General features: G+C 35.8%; 1 protein-coding gene across 1 annotated transcript in view; it reads right to left on the bottom strand.

Moving 5' to 3' along the window:
• Positions 1-1175: 1175 nt before the first annotated feature.
• Positions 1176-15220, bottom strand: part of LOC126833632 (BMP-binding endothelial regulator protein) — a 50447-nt gene continuing 36402 nt past the window's right edge. Inside the window, exons 4-13 of the mRNA XM_050565073.1 lie at positions 10263-10368; positions 10010-10186; positions 6450-6644; positions 5229-5494; positions 4994-5153; positions 4704-4891; positions 4433-4634; positions 4030-4306; positions 3688-3950; positions 1176-2397 (exon numbers count right to left, since the gene is read on the bottom strand). Coding sequence (XP_050421030.1) covers positions 3809-3950; positions 4030-4306; positions 4433-4634; positions 4704-4891; positions 4994-5153; positions 5229-5494; positions 6450-6644; positions 10010-10186; positions 10263-10368 — 1713 coding nt within the window. The 3' untranslated portion in view covers positions 1176-2397; positions 3688-3808. The remainder of the gene's footprint in view (positions 2398-3687; positions 3951-4029; positions 4307-4432; positions 4635-4703; positions 4892-4993; positions 5154-5228; positions 5495-6449; positions 6645-10009; positions 10187-10262; positions 10369-15220) is intronic.

Raw genomic sequence — 15220 nt, 5'->3', positions numbered from 1 at the left:
TATTGCATTAAATTTGTATTATATTAAAATAGAGCGTTTTTTTTGTTGCCCCAGGGTGATAAATTCCTAAATACGGCCCTGAGTTAAAGTCATGTGTTAAAGACTCCATACGTTTCTATATTATCTATGACAATGATCATATTATTAATGTTATAGAAGTACTCTATTTAGCTAGTTATTTTGTTTTGTTTATTCTATTTAACAAAACTAAATTAAATGTAACTATATAAGTTATATTTTTTAATTAATTTCCTCGGTGTTGAATTTAAACATAACGTAACCATATTGTTATAGTTCTGTACCTACAACAATACAAAGATTATCTCTGAATTACTATTATTTTATCTGAATGACTGAATCCTTCTAATTCCGTTGGCCAGTCCACCAGAGCTATTATAATTTGAAATTATTCCATCTTTTGTTTTATTTAGGCTAATGACTTCGAAGCCTTAAAATAATTTTTAAAAATAATTGTTTTCACTACACCCAAAAACATTTCACCAGCGAAATAGGCGCTTTTATTTTGTTGGGCGTTCACAAATGATATAAAATTTACTTCATGCAATATTGTACATCATATTTTGTACTTATATGTTTTATAAATATTATAATTGACCGTATTTGAATTGCTTAACTGTTTATCATTGAACTGTAAACCACCAGATAGTTATTACTTTGAAAATGTTATTGTCGCTTCTAGCTGTTGTAATTTTTTATAAAGTACCTAATAATTTTTTACAATAAATAATAATTGTATTGTTGTTGAGCGTGATCAAACCGTTCGCCAGTCTTTATCCGACTACTTGTACATTTATTAATTTGCTTTTTTATCTTTTGCGATATTGTTTTAGTCTTACGCTTTTATGCACCATCAAAATAATGCAGCGAGTCATAATATTAACAGCTCTTATGCATTTGCCAGTGTATACCTATTGCTTAAAATTAAAACTTACTAATTGAAATATTATGATAGTAGCCAGAAGGATATTTTTGTTTGTATAATATACTCGATTTCTGCCGCGTTCAGTTTTTTTTATCCATCCATAATTTAACCAGAAACATCTGTACGTGTAAACAACATAATACTTATTATTATAAAAGACACATTTTGAATATTATATAATATTTTTTTTATATTTTTCCTATAGTATAACAATAATATTATTATTGTATTGATACTGTTATATTTTGTTAAAATTTGTTGAAATAATAAAATGTACGTGCTCGCTCGTCGCCACGTAACGGCAGCGTAAGGTAAAATAATACAACAGCGTATACAATTATTTCATATACAATTGATTTTTTTTTAATATTTATATTACATATAAATGACATGTGTTTAAAAAAAAAATCATAATAAATTAATGACAAACACAAAAGGTAGGAACATAAATTTCACAAACATTTTTTTTCTTTACATTATTATAATAATATTTTACTTAAATAGTTAAAAAATACTTTAGTTATTTTCTATCAAATAAATAATTAATTCCTCTAAAACGATAGTTTACAGTATATTGTATATAATATATAATAATAATGTATTATAAATAGGCTCTATATATTATTATATGGGTATTACTTTTGTCTCGGACAAATAAAAGTAAGTAAATAATAAAAAAACAAAAGGTTGGTATTTTTTTATTTTTTCGTCGCCCGACTTAAGCTAGCTGCTGCTAGACGACTTAACAACGGTTGCAGGTAAAACGCATAGAAAGAACGTTATTCTTTCTGACTCTCGAGAGAGGGTGTACACCAGTGTCCATGACACTCGCGACACTACACCCAAACGAGAGGAAAACATACGTCACAAGTGTGTGTGTGTGTGTGGGTGTAGAATTTCGAGTCAAAAGTACTCGCACACACATACACACAGATAAAAATAATATTTTTTTTAAAAATAAATTAATAAATTAATTAAGTCAAAACAGCGTAGGTAAGCTGCGGAATTACTCGGTAATTGTTTCAAATCGCACATCATAATCAAATTATTGCCATGAGGAAAAACGCTTCCATGCGCAAGGCGAATGAGAATTGGGTAGGCCTAACGCGTCTCCGGCCGATCCGTTTGATCAAGTAATAGTAATAATATTAAAAAAAATAATAATAATCAAATACAATAAACGATAATAAATAAAATAGACATCCTGGGCTCGAGGGTCGAGCGCTCAATCAAACGGGGGAAGGTGGCCGGGCCGGAGTGGTCCGTTTTTTTATACATATAAACGGTTATGATCATATTTTTCGGTTTTGTTTTAAAACAAAAATCCAGCTGCGTGACACTTAAAATACTGCTACGATATTCGTTAGGTCGTCTTCGTTGGCCATCGGCTCGTGATGGCAAATAACGGGTGTATGTTACAAAATAATAAAATAATTGTTGATCGTGTATTACATCTGTAACAAGAAGGTACGAACAATTTACGTTAGTTATTCCGGTTAATGTATTTATCGTCACCATATTATTTATAATAAAAAAAATTAATCAATACTATATCAATATTACTGCTAATAAAAAAAGCATTATTATTATTATTATTATTATTATTAATAAATATTTGGCAAGACATTATGTTATCAGAGCTGTGTTTTTTTTTTTCTGATTTACTTGTTCATACTAATTATCACCTTTAAAAAAAACAAATTAACACTACAATTGCATTAAGCGTCAATACGCATAACACAATATTGTCATTAGTTTAAAAAAAAAACTTTATAGTAAAAACCATTAAAATCTTGTTAGGTATAGCAATTTTTACAACACATTGGATGTAGAATGTTAAGTTCATTATGGAATAGCTATTTAAAATCCTGACCTTTACTTAAATAGTTAACATAATAATCATCGCCGCTCTCAATATGAATTATAAATTAATCCGCTTGAATTTTTTTTTTTAAGTAATTTTTAATTTTTAACATACCGACTGAAATTGTATGCAAAAACCACAGTAAATAATTTATCGGGAAAAAAATTGCTTATTCTCTATAACTTGTTGTTGGTGTATTTCTTGAAAACTAATTAGACATATTATAATAATATGTTAATCGGCACGTATAGAGCCGACATTAAGATGTGCTGGTTATTGGTTTATTAAAAAAAAAAAAAGAGTTGATTAATTTGAACAAGAATTTAAAAAATAACCTCAATGATTATTGTAACTGGTCTTGAGAATTAAAGTATTCAACAATGTTATTTCCACCAATTATTAATATTAAATGAATATTTTAATTAGAATTTTTTTTAAATTCATAATTCAAAACTCTTATTTCACATAATATAAACTTGCAATAATTAATATAATATATCTGTAACAACTGTAAATAAGTGTGTAACATTGACATGAAATAATCCGAAATCTAATTATTTAAGTGTATAAACGTCTAGTTATAAATTGAATAAAAAAATAACGAGTTTTTAGAGCAATTAAATCGTTAAAAACCCCTAACCTATCCGGATTCCAGATTTGATTTTTTTTCTTTACTTTAAATATTGAAAAAGTATTTAGTATCATTTAAACTAGTCGTTATTGTCGGTAAAATTACTTTTAGACTTGATACAATATCTAAAAATCATTTCGAAGCGACAATACTCTTTTTTTGCGTTTTCATTGCCACTATAAAGATCATTGTTGGAAGATAATAATTGGTAGTTTCAATTTTAGTTTAACTACATTATTATTTACTAACCATATCAATCGACCGGTCAGGCAAATAGGCGGCGGTGACCGCTGAGTTGGAGATGTACAAAAACAATGACTAGCAATAACAAACAAGCGGACTCTACACTGGGCGAACGTGATGACTTGGGTCAGTATGTGTGGCATCCGGTCATGGTCCTCCAGTCGGGCAGTGACACTCCTAGGCGACGACAGTTGTGCGCGTACGCCGTCATCGCCTCACAATAACACTTCCTACCGGTAGGACATTCGCACATGTCCGTCAGACAGGACCTGTGATCAAAAATCATAATATTATATACAATGTAGACAACGATTTGTTTGGCCCATCGATATTGGTCGCTGGACTTACTTGAAAAAGTTAACCGGATTCAGCTTTTTGTGACACGCGGCGAACATGCGTTGCCGGAGAGGCTTGCACATCCGTTCCCGGACCCTAGGACCTTTCCTGGAACACGGGGACGTCTGCGACGTCACGGCGGGTTTCAACGTTCGGCTGCACGCGTTCTTACCGCCGACGCGCCAAGACGACCCGAACACTTGAGAGTCCAACACCACTTGACCGTCTTTGGTGGTCATGTCGTCTCTGGGCACCGAGTTGAAGTTACCGCACAATCCGCATAAACTACCTGCGGGCACCAAATTGGAAACACACAATATAATTTCAACACACGCCATGTGATCGATCGGATGCGAAATCTGTTAAACGCGTTTTATCTGTTTCTAATCGGCCGCTATCAATGAGCCACACTCACCTTTATATCTGGATGGTACGGAAACTTCGAGAAACCCTCGACCGTCCCAAATAATCGAAACCCCTATTCGCGTTTCTACCAACACGGTGTCGTTCATATTCGATATCGTAAGTTCGTTGCTCCTCTTGTACGGCACGCTCACTCTTTGTCCGTTGATCTTGATCCGTTTGTTTTCGCCGAGATTGACTTTTAAACCTCCGGTCTGCAAATCAAATTGCAAGTGCGTTAGAAACGATTTGCCGACCGATTTCTTATATCCTCGCACACTTACCCTCAGTGAGATAGTTTTTGTCCATGCCGAGTTCTTTGTATTTCTCGCATCGTTTGTCACGCGAATGCTAAACGTTCTCCCGACGCAATCGGCGCTCAACAAATATTTGCACGGTCCTTGGAAGCTGAAAAATTTTCCATCGTACGTCCTGTAATGTGGATCGCCAAACACCGTACAAACGCCGTCCACTGAAACGACGAATAAACCGTAGAAATTAGTAAATCTAGTACTATGTTGTTTTCATCGCTGCGGTCATTAGTGTTAGCGGAAATGCTTTAGCAGACACTTACTGGGCACACATCGAGGACAACATGAACCTGGGACTGTACGAAGCTTCATGTTGGCCGGGCAGGACGAGGCGACCGGAGGGCACATTTCTTGGGCACATTGCACAAGTCCTCGAACGCACGAACACGATTTACATTCGTCCACCTTCCAATTATCGCCGTTCTGTCGAAAAATCAATTAATTAGTTAAGCCAATTAGTTTTAATACGATTGTGTAAACTAGTCGTTGATTTTTTACCAAATAAATTTTGCCGTTGTCTTTGCACGTGTCGCTCTTGTCCAAAGTGTCGGGACACTGCGGGCAGCATTTGTTGTGCGAAGAAAACTCTTGCTTTTCCACCGGACAATCCAAAGGCGGACAAGTCTCGCGCTTGCAGACAACCGTTGAGTTGGTGCACATACACTGTGTACAACGATCCGGGTGCGTTTCTTGACCGGACGGAGTGATCTTATCGCCCAGCAAGCACGCTCCTCTCGGTGGATCCATCAATTTTCTACTCTTTCCTAGATATTTACAATAATACAATTCAGTCATATGAAATAAACCTGATTAGATTAAGTACACTGTGTACTTTTACTTTAAAAAGTACTGGCATGCATTTAAAATAGCGTAACAAAGGTCTGTTTTTGCACGCCGAGGGGAAAAAAGAGAAATAATAAATAAAAACAGACGGGTAAAAAACATAACAGTCTCAGAAAACAATTATTTTCTTAAACTGTTAAAATTTATATTTTGAATTTTTGAATATAACTCGTTATAATTACAAAAGTTATACTTAAATTAGTGACATTATTTAAGGCCACTACGATGTGTCAACCCATAAATTAATATATTTAATTTACACGAGAGTAATCTGAAATCGTCTAGACATTGTAAATACAACAACAGTTATATACCCCATAAGAGGTTTAACCGTTGAACATAATAACTATAACCAAATTTCAGTATTCGGCCAAAGTTAATGCTTACAACCGATTTAAAAGACTAATATCTTAGTACCTAGTCTTTATTTTTAATTAAAAAACGTCATAATAATCCACACTCGCTGTTATATCGCGACAAGATTTAACTTGATTTTTAAGTTAAAATATACAAGCAGACAAGTTTTACTGAGATTATCCGAACATTTTTTACTTTCTAAAAGTTTCCCCCCTTTTGCTGTTTCTAGTCCTTTGCCAGTCCATCGCTTTCAATCGAATTGAACTCAAATTTATGTATATGTACATATATAAACATACATTGAAAATCACAAACTATTTCGAATAGATACCGCTTTCAGAAATGTGCTGAATGAACGCACACGGAAGGTTTCACAGACTTTCCGACCGAAATCAAAGCTTCCGGTTAACCGCATTGATAAAGTATTTACATAGAGTAAACTTAACAGAAACTTATGCTGTGCTTTGGCGAGTTAAAAGTTTTTCAGTGTACAGATAAATAAAATGTAGTTTTACTAACCCACGCATCTGGGACAGCATTCGCCGGGCAATATCTGCATGCTGTTGGACGGACATTGGAGCACGGGGCATGCCTTTTTCGAACAGGTGAGTGCTTGGCCGGCCGCGGATCGCTCGCAGTGACAGGTCAGACACGGGTCGTCGTATAGGCTGACGTTCCTCCAAGCAGCCACTTCTTGTCCGATAACCTGGCAACCTGTGGAACACAAAACCGGTTACAGCAATTGTGCATAGATTAATTAATAACTGTCCACTGACTTCCACTGGCTTCGATTAGCCTAGCAATATCGATAACGGATTTGTCGTTATTTATTATAATATTCTACAGCGTGGTGTCCGTACCGAGCGACCACAAACTTCACGCGTCACTTGAAATATTTTTATACACGACAACCGCACTCCGTGCTTTCGATGATCATAAGGCACACAGTGGAGTTTGTTGGCCTAAAGGGCCTCCCGTGTACGTACCTATACAAAGTTATTGACAACTCTAAGCGACTCGATGATAAATTGTATTTCGAATTTCTCATATTATCGACGAATCCGGATGGAAAGTAATAGCGAAGCCACTTGTTATATTACTATACTATACTTGTTACACTTGTAATACATTACACGAGACCGAATACATAGAACTATGGCTACAAATTAAACTACATCCAACTAAATGTGTAGTTGCTTTAACTAAACATTTAGTTGGTTCAATTTTGTCTGTGTATAAGATATGTGTACAAGATTCAACAACTATATACTATACGAAGTGAAATAAAACTGAGGCACGCGTTTTGGAAAACTTTGGCGACTAAAACAATAATACTAATGTGGTATTTAACGTCACTAATCTAGTACAATTTAATGATTAAAAAAGACGTCAAACGGACAGACGGTCGGTAGCCCCACCCACAGGACCCGTCTAGTAATCGCCTCTGAAGTTTTTAGGAAATTCCAAAAAATTCCTAGTTTGATTGCTTGTCGGCCATTTGGGGGGCCGGACTCCCCACCAACGTTTGACATCAGACTGGAATGCCAACGAACTGCTTAAAGTCACTGAGGGTCATCCTCGACCCACAGCAGCAACAGTATTTAGGTTTTTAACGAGACTAAAAAAAATGATGGCCCTAACCGCTAGGCGCTATTATGAAATTATTGTCATGAAAAAAATAATATTACTTTTTTTATTAACTAATGATATTCTTAGACGTTACGGATACTGTAGCATTGACCTTAGCATCATTTTTTCACAATTAACTATATTAAACTTAAATAGTTAATTAGGATTAACCTTTGCTAACAATCCAAACTAAAGGCGTCCGACCGAAATATTTTGATTACCGGCCCTATTTCATGTATATACAAACCCAACCCTTAATTATGTTTGTGTTTTAATCGAACACTTCTAGGCTGATAGGCTGACAATGAGAACTTTTTCATATTCTTCGACGGTATGATTGTCCAATGATTATAGGACTTGTACATATGGTTCTTGTGTTTCTAGATTCTACTGTCACGCTTTCATATTTGACCCACCCCGCTCTTTGTTCTTAAGTCGACCTCTTCATTCCCTACACACTACCCTTACCTTCTAGCTCGCGTTCGTGCTGCCTGTGCGGTAGTCCAACACACAAACATGGAATGTCCGCCTGCACGGGTATAATATCTACGCCACGAGCATCACCACTTTGTTTTCCACGGGCAACGCGATCACTCCGAGGCGTGTTTCAATGTGTGTGGCATCCAGTCTTACCGCGTACACAACCATTAGCCTATCTTTGTGTGTTCGCCATCCGCTCACTGCCCACCCCGTGCGCTCTTCTTAATCTTTTATTTGTTTTAGACCGAGCAATAAATAATAGCCACGAACGGTACCGCCCAATCGGCCAGCCGCCGTCGTCAAACAACACACGTAAACAAGTCGGATAATCCCATAGGAGGAATAAAACAAAGAATATTATATTCGGTTCTGATGATCCTCTGCCGGCCGTTCGTGCGCCATAATAAATTACATAACACACCAGTGTACAATTTACATACACACAGACATATATATTATATTTTAGTAAAGTGCGTGCAACAAAGCCCACCGATGAATTAATATCTATATGACAAAATAATGAACGCGCGTTCAGTGGAAAAACGCAATGAGTGCATGATTATATTATTATTATTACAGCATTTCTGTGTATGTCGTTCAAATATGTTTAGGCAAGACTGGGGTTTTTCAAAAGTCATTTTGCTGCGTTCGGCCACCCGTGACTCGGGACGGCGATGGTCATAACTAAAGAACCGACCGGCGGAGATGGTAGTTTATTTATCGACCTATCCGAGTAACACCCAACGACGGTAAAATATTAGATATTTGCGTTTTATGATACCTATTATGTTAAACCTGATACGGCTTCATTAAATCCCAAAATTCCAACCCCCCCCCCCCCCCCGACCCACAAGCGTCAAGGGTTATCGAGCTTTTTTTTATAACTATTTCGGACGAACATTTGGTAATTGACAGTTCCATAAGGGCACGTTTATGTTTTTTTTGGTTTTCTCTTAGAGGGCCCCCAAATGTTGTGTGCCCAAGTACCCCTAAATAGCTTAAGACGACACTGATAATCGATCAATATTAATTATTATTGTTTAAATATAAAATTGTTGTTAGCAGCATGCGACGGTCCTTGTGGAATCTACCGATTAGCAGTGTCAGACAGTGCAGGTAAGTTTATTGCACGTAGAATCTCGATTAATCTCCTTAAACTTCTGAGCCCGACAGAACGGATTCGTGCAGATTCCAATCGACAATTGGCTCATTAAGGATGCAGATATAACATGATAATATATGTGTATCTTGACAATAATTGAAAAACCGTCGTTGTCACTCGCATGACACTCGGCGGTAATCGGTAGGTAGGCTATAACGTCTCAGAACTGTGGAGTCTACTATTCTAGATTTGATAAAAGTAATTTTTTCCGCTCACATACACACGGACGAAGATTTAGTATAGGTCCATCGATACGCTAGCCATAACCGGTAGCCGAGTATACCGGAGCAAACCGTTTACCATGTTTATGTTGCAGTTGCGCACAATGTTCGTTGCCGGTGGTCCTGCCATCCATCTCTTTATCCGCTCCGTTCAGTTTTCTACCTCCTCGACTTTTTTTACCCATCTTATATACTTTAAAGATCGTTATTATAATATTAAAAAACAACTGTCCATTGTTTTTTGTTTTGTATTCAAAGTGTTATTGTTTTGTTTTTTTTATACCCGGCGGCCTCATTTCCCACGAGTCACTCGACGCACATCGGCATGATACAGGGCCGTGATTTATTGTAGCAAGCCATAACGTGTACATAGAAATAAACGGTTGTTTGGGGATGCATGCGTCGCTCGAGGAGTGGTGTAAAGGAAAGCAATCTCTAAATCGAATCTATAGAACCGATCTCTGGACAATAATCGCGACGGAAAGTAAACCGATCCGTATTACACATGATGTGTATATTACGCTATAATATAGCTAGGTATTTCGTATTGACATTGGCCAGTTAAGTTCTTTTTAGACGTTACATACCTGGACAAGTAGGGCAACAAGTGCCCGGTTTCGGAGGATGTGGTTGAGCACACGGTGTGATGCATTGCATTCTGGTCTCGGTGACTACACCCGCCTTACACGACATCAACATGCAAGGGTCGTCTGGATCCGTCCACTCTGTGCCGCTATCCCGCAGAACGCCTTTGTACATACAACCTTTGAGACAAACAAAAAAAAACAATTATAATCGACTTTGCAGACGCTCGTTTATCGCGCCAAATATATTATATACCTTTGCATCGGCGGCAGCACCCTTTGGTATCGACGAAGACGTCTTGTAGCATATAGCAGCCCTGTTCGTCCGGGCATTGGTCTTTTTCACATTCCACGAAGCCATTCTAAAACAAACACAAAATAAAATAAAACCATGAGAAGCATTTCACCGGTGATAGCAGTTTGAAACGTTATACCTAACAGACATATTATACACAACCTACACCCCTACAGACCCCCGCTGTACCTAATTGACAATTGTCGAGTTCTTCTAGTGGGTCAATTGCAAATATCTTGGAGTTATAATAATATATTGATGTCAATCAAATGCAGTGTCGTTCATTGACGACAGAGATTGTCGGGTAAGTGAGGAGACATACAATATTATTATAAATATTGTCACCCGCATTTATTATAGGTATAGTGATACGTTGAATATACATGAGAATGATAAGGAAAAAATATCACTATATTTTATATACCGTATACGCATAATTCAAGGCTGTTTTGCCGTCTACCGTAGATCTGATACTGTGTTGAAGGAAGACGAGTAGACCTTTATAGTAGTTATGACGAGGGGGAGGGGGGAAGGGTAATCAAAATCGCATTTATGCGATTATTGTATTGAAATAACTTATACCTACTTACATCATACATGGTACAGTGTGTATTTGAAATCAATATCGTATGAGGTCAGGTTTTAAGAGGACCTAAATATAGGTTTTTTTTTGGTTAAAAATGTACAAAATTTGGGGTCATTTCTTCATAAAGTAGAGTTGTGTAAAAATAAAAAAATATTTTTTTCGAAATGTTCTTACAAATCTTCAATTAGGATGGGGGGAGGCGCAGGGGGACTGAGTACCCCAATTATTTTTTTTCAGAAATTGTAGCGTACTCAAACTAATTTTTTTTTATTATAAGTGCTGATCTTTTTAGGGGGGAAAAAATGCTGGGTACGGTACGACTATGCTCCTTTTTTTTAAAGTAAAAACATCCCCCTAAATTTTTAATTCGAGCACTCCGTGACGGTAATATTTAATTTCGACTAGATAAACTTGACGTAGAATAATGGATTTTTTTTTGTCAAACTTTTTTTTCAAAAAATAATGTAATTTAGAGTCGACATTTTCGAAGACTCTTCTAGGGAACATTTCAAAATGTCGAGTGACATATCAGTTTGTAAGCGAAGATAACGTGTTATGTTCCCTATGATGTTTGATAGCGAACATCGTGGAATAATTTAAATGTTATAAAAACTCAATATGTGTATTCATTAAAAGTAAATGAAGTATGACTTCTTTTAGTTCGACGTTGAATAATATGATACACCTGTACGTCGTACGGTAGGTAATAATATATGTACCTACCGTACATGTATTATTATAAGCAATTGTAATTTTGCGGGGAAATTCAACACACACACTAATGCACGGTACTGCATTAAATGATTATATTTTACAACGGCGCACGTCCCTAAAGAGAACAGGAGAACTGACGGCCGCGACCTTGAGTCGAAAGCAAACCTAGTGTGCGCTTGTCGGTCGCGAACGGGGTGCGCCGGTGAAAGGAATCGCATTAAAAGAATACTGTAGCGGCGATCGCGCCCGAAGTCCGGTTCGTAGCCGTCCGGAGGGTTTTCCCCACAAAATGTCCGGGCTGGAGCGAAAATGGCACGCACTAATGGACGACTGGCTGCGCTCGGCGTTACCTATATACCTATCTTTACGCATACACCTAATAATAATAATATTATTATTATTTAGCCGCCACGCGTAACTCCGGTAGCCGGTGCCCCTCGGTCCGCTCCTTTCTCTCACCGCCTCCTAAGTATTTCACATTTATTTCTTGCATCTCTTCTAATCGGTACTCTGCATCGTTCTCGCGCCGCGTGTATAACAAAAAAATAATTCCGGTTCCCAACGATTGATTATATGTGTATATATATATAGATATAAGACCTACAGCGTTGGCCACTGCTGGAGAGATCCGGAGAGATACGAGTGGATAAAAAAAAAAAAATAATGAGATAAAAAACGTTATCAGGTCTCGATATAATTATTGGTTAAACCGACGGCAGGGGGGGCGGAGGGGGGGGGCGGCTGTGAGGTACACACGCGCGTGCTATAAATCACAAACGTACGCCGCCACCGACGCCGCTTTTACCCATTAAGACCCGTGTTTCTTTGAATCCACACAAGACATGTCTGTGTGTAGAGTAAAAAAAATAAAACGGCCAATATAAATTTCACCGGGTCGTTTAAGCGACCTGCGCGATCATCGACGGCTGCTGCTGTTACAATGAATTTACACGACACACATAATATACGGTGCTGTGTATAATAATAATAATAATAATATACACCTATATTATTATTGTACGTTGTATACAAGCGCAGACGGCGAGGCGATTACATATTATTATTATTTGATTGGTAAATTTTTTTCTATACAGTATACTCAAAACTGGTTCCGCACAAATTTCTACACGTGCGTTTAAGTTTTTACGGCACTTACAAAAACCCGTCAGTGCGGATTTTTCGTTTTTTTGGCCAGCTCTCAGATTTTAAATACCCGAAAAAAAATGCCTTAACCCTTCACTGCATACATTTTTTTTTTTACGAAAAAATTAGAAATTATTAATATTATAATACAAAAGCTGGGGATATAAAAAAAAAATGTTTTATTAACTTTTGAACGAATTTACGTACATTTTAAGTCTCAATGCATATATGACCTTACATGCATGGAACACATCTTATTATTACTATTAAAAAATAAAAATTAATTCTACAGTTTTATTTTAAATTCTAATTAAATTTAATAATTTTTTTAAATATTTTTAAATATTTTTTAATAATTTTTTTAACATTCTAATAATTATTTTCTTGTTCATTTTGTATGAAAATCTTCAAAACACGTCTTATTTCTACTAACACACAAATATACATTACATTTTATACATTTTACAAATGTTTGAGATTTACATGATGGCATTTTACAAACTTTTCTTGTATCTACAAATTGCGGCCAATGATTACAATCCTAAGTAATACGAATTTCAAATTATTTACTAAAAAAAATATTATAGATAAATAGGTATACCTCGTTAACGTCTCGAGAAAATATTTCCAAAAATTCATCATCTAAATCACAAAACTCGTCTTCGCTCTCATATTGCTCTCATATCTTTATTGTTAAGTTTACTCATCTTAATTTCAAACAAATAAAGACTAAAAATCATCAAAAACGAAAAATAAGTAAAAATAAACACCGCTGACTTGTACCTATAAACCATAATAACAAATGCATGGAAGGTCATATGTGACCGCGGTAACAAAATATCTGTTTTATAATCAAATAAACATGGTTGAAAATTATCAACAGTTCATTCTGGTAAAGCAGACAATAACAATACACGTTGTATTTTTTTCAACACCATAGATACAATTTTAGTATAATAAAATAGAGTACAAACAGAGTATTCCACAGCTATTTTTGTATTAGCCACAACTATATGATATATATGCCATTTTTATGTGTTTACTGCACTCTATTGATCAAAATCGTTTTAAAAATCGATAGTTCAGTTATTTTTCCGACAGATAGAGATGTAAAAAATTACATTCAACCATAATCAATAAGTTATATCAACACAAATAACCTAATGCATATATGCACTTACATGCAGTGAAGGGTTAACGGTCATCGTTAACAACAGCTGGCGTCATTTTTACAATAGCGCAGGGTCCAAAATTGTAAAAAAATTTCACAACGACCGACAACCGTTAAGAGAATAGTTTGCACTTAGTATTCCGTTAAGTGTTGTCTTAGGTACACCACGCAGTGCACAGCTAATAATATCGTGTGTTATGCCCAGTTGTCGCGGGTAACCGTGTAAAATGAGTCAAGTGTATCGATTGCGTATAAAAAAAACACACACACACACACGACGTTAGTGCAAAACCCGAACAAGCTAAAGTCGACGTCTTAAACTAACCTAATGTAAATGTTGAAAATATAATATTTTACCTTGTTAACTGGTTATATAACAATATATTATATTAAACACATAACATTATGCGTTGTCCGATATACGGTATTCAAGCATAATGCAGCTGTTAATTGCGGTCGGTTCAAAATAGTTAACATACAATTATTGTCAGACATCGCTTAAATAAAAAAAAGTTAGAAAGTAATAAATAACAATAGCGTTGACAAAGATAGCTTTAACACTCCGATAAATTGTCTAATTTTCGCCAAACATTCTATAGTAACTCCCTTGGCTATTTGACATTTGTTAGCAAGTACAATTTCTATGCCTTTGGTCGAGAAATGTTTTACATGTGTGCCGAATAATAATAATAACATCATTTATCAATGCGATAATGTGCGCCGCTTTCGATCCGGCGGCGGCGGCGACTTGATAGTGTAATATTATTGTATTTTGTATACTAAATTCTGTATTATGTATGTTTTTCACTACATTCAAAATACAACAATTCAAGCTATACTTAGACAACAGCTGCAACAACAAATTTGTATTTTGTGTTTTGTTTATGTCTCCCGGCAACTCTCGAAACACAAGAAAAAATAACGAACCCGAAACACACTGGTGCTGTCACCACCGACGCGACGCCATCAAGAATAATTCATTCAAATCGTGACCGTTAAGTAGACAAAAAAATCCAATCGACGCCTTAGCATTAATCGGAGTATAATAATTGATTGATTGGTCACTGCAAAATATATGAGAGTCGAATATTTTAACTTAATTGATGGTCATTACGAATTTAAACGAAAAACATATTATAGTTTTAATTTTATTCAAAATTAAATTTTATTGCCTACCAAAACAATTTTTCAAAATAAAGATATTAACTAAATAACGAAACAAATTTCGCAAATCTAGTAAAAATAATTTTAAACAGCTATACTCTACATAAAATTATGTTTGTGTTTTCAAAATGTTCAACATAA

Source organism: Adelges cooleyi, unplaced genomic scaffold (genome assembly GCF_023614345.1).
Source record: "Adelges cooleyi isolate 19-005CV unplaced genomic scaffold, UGA_ACOO_1.1 ACOO_flye_CR_arks_rails_tigmint_CR_PRNA_2, whole genome shotgun sequence".
In the NCBI taxonomy this organism is placed as follows: domain Eukaryota; kingdom Metazoa; phylum Arthropoda; class Insecta; order Hemiptera; family Adelgidae; genus Adelges; species Adelges cooleyi.
Note: the sequence above shows the minus strand (reverse complement) of the source record. Positions and strands in the feature narration are given on the sequence as shown.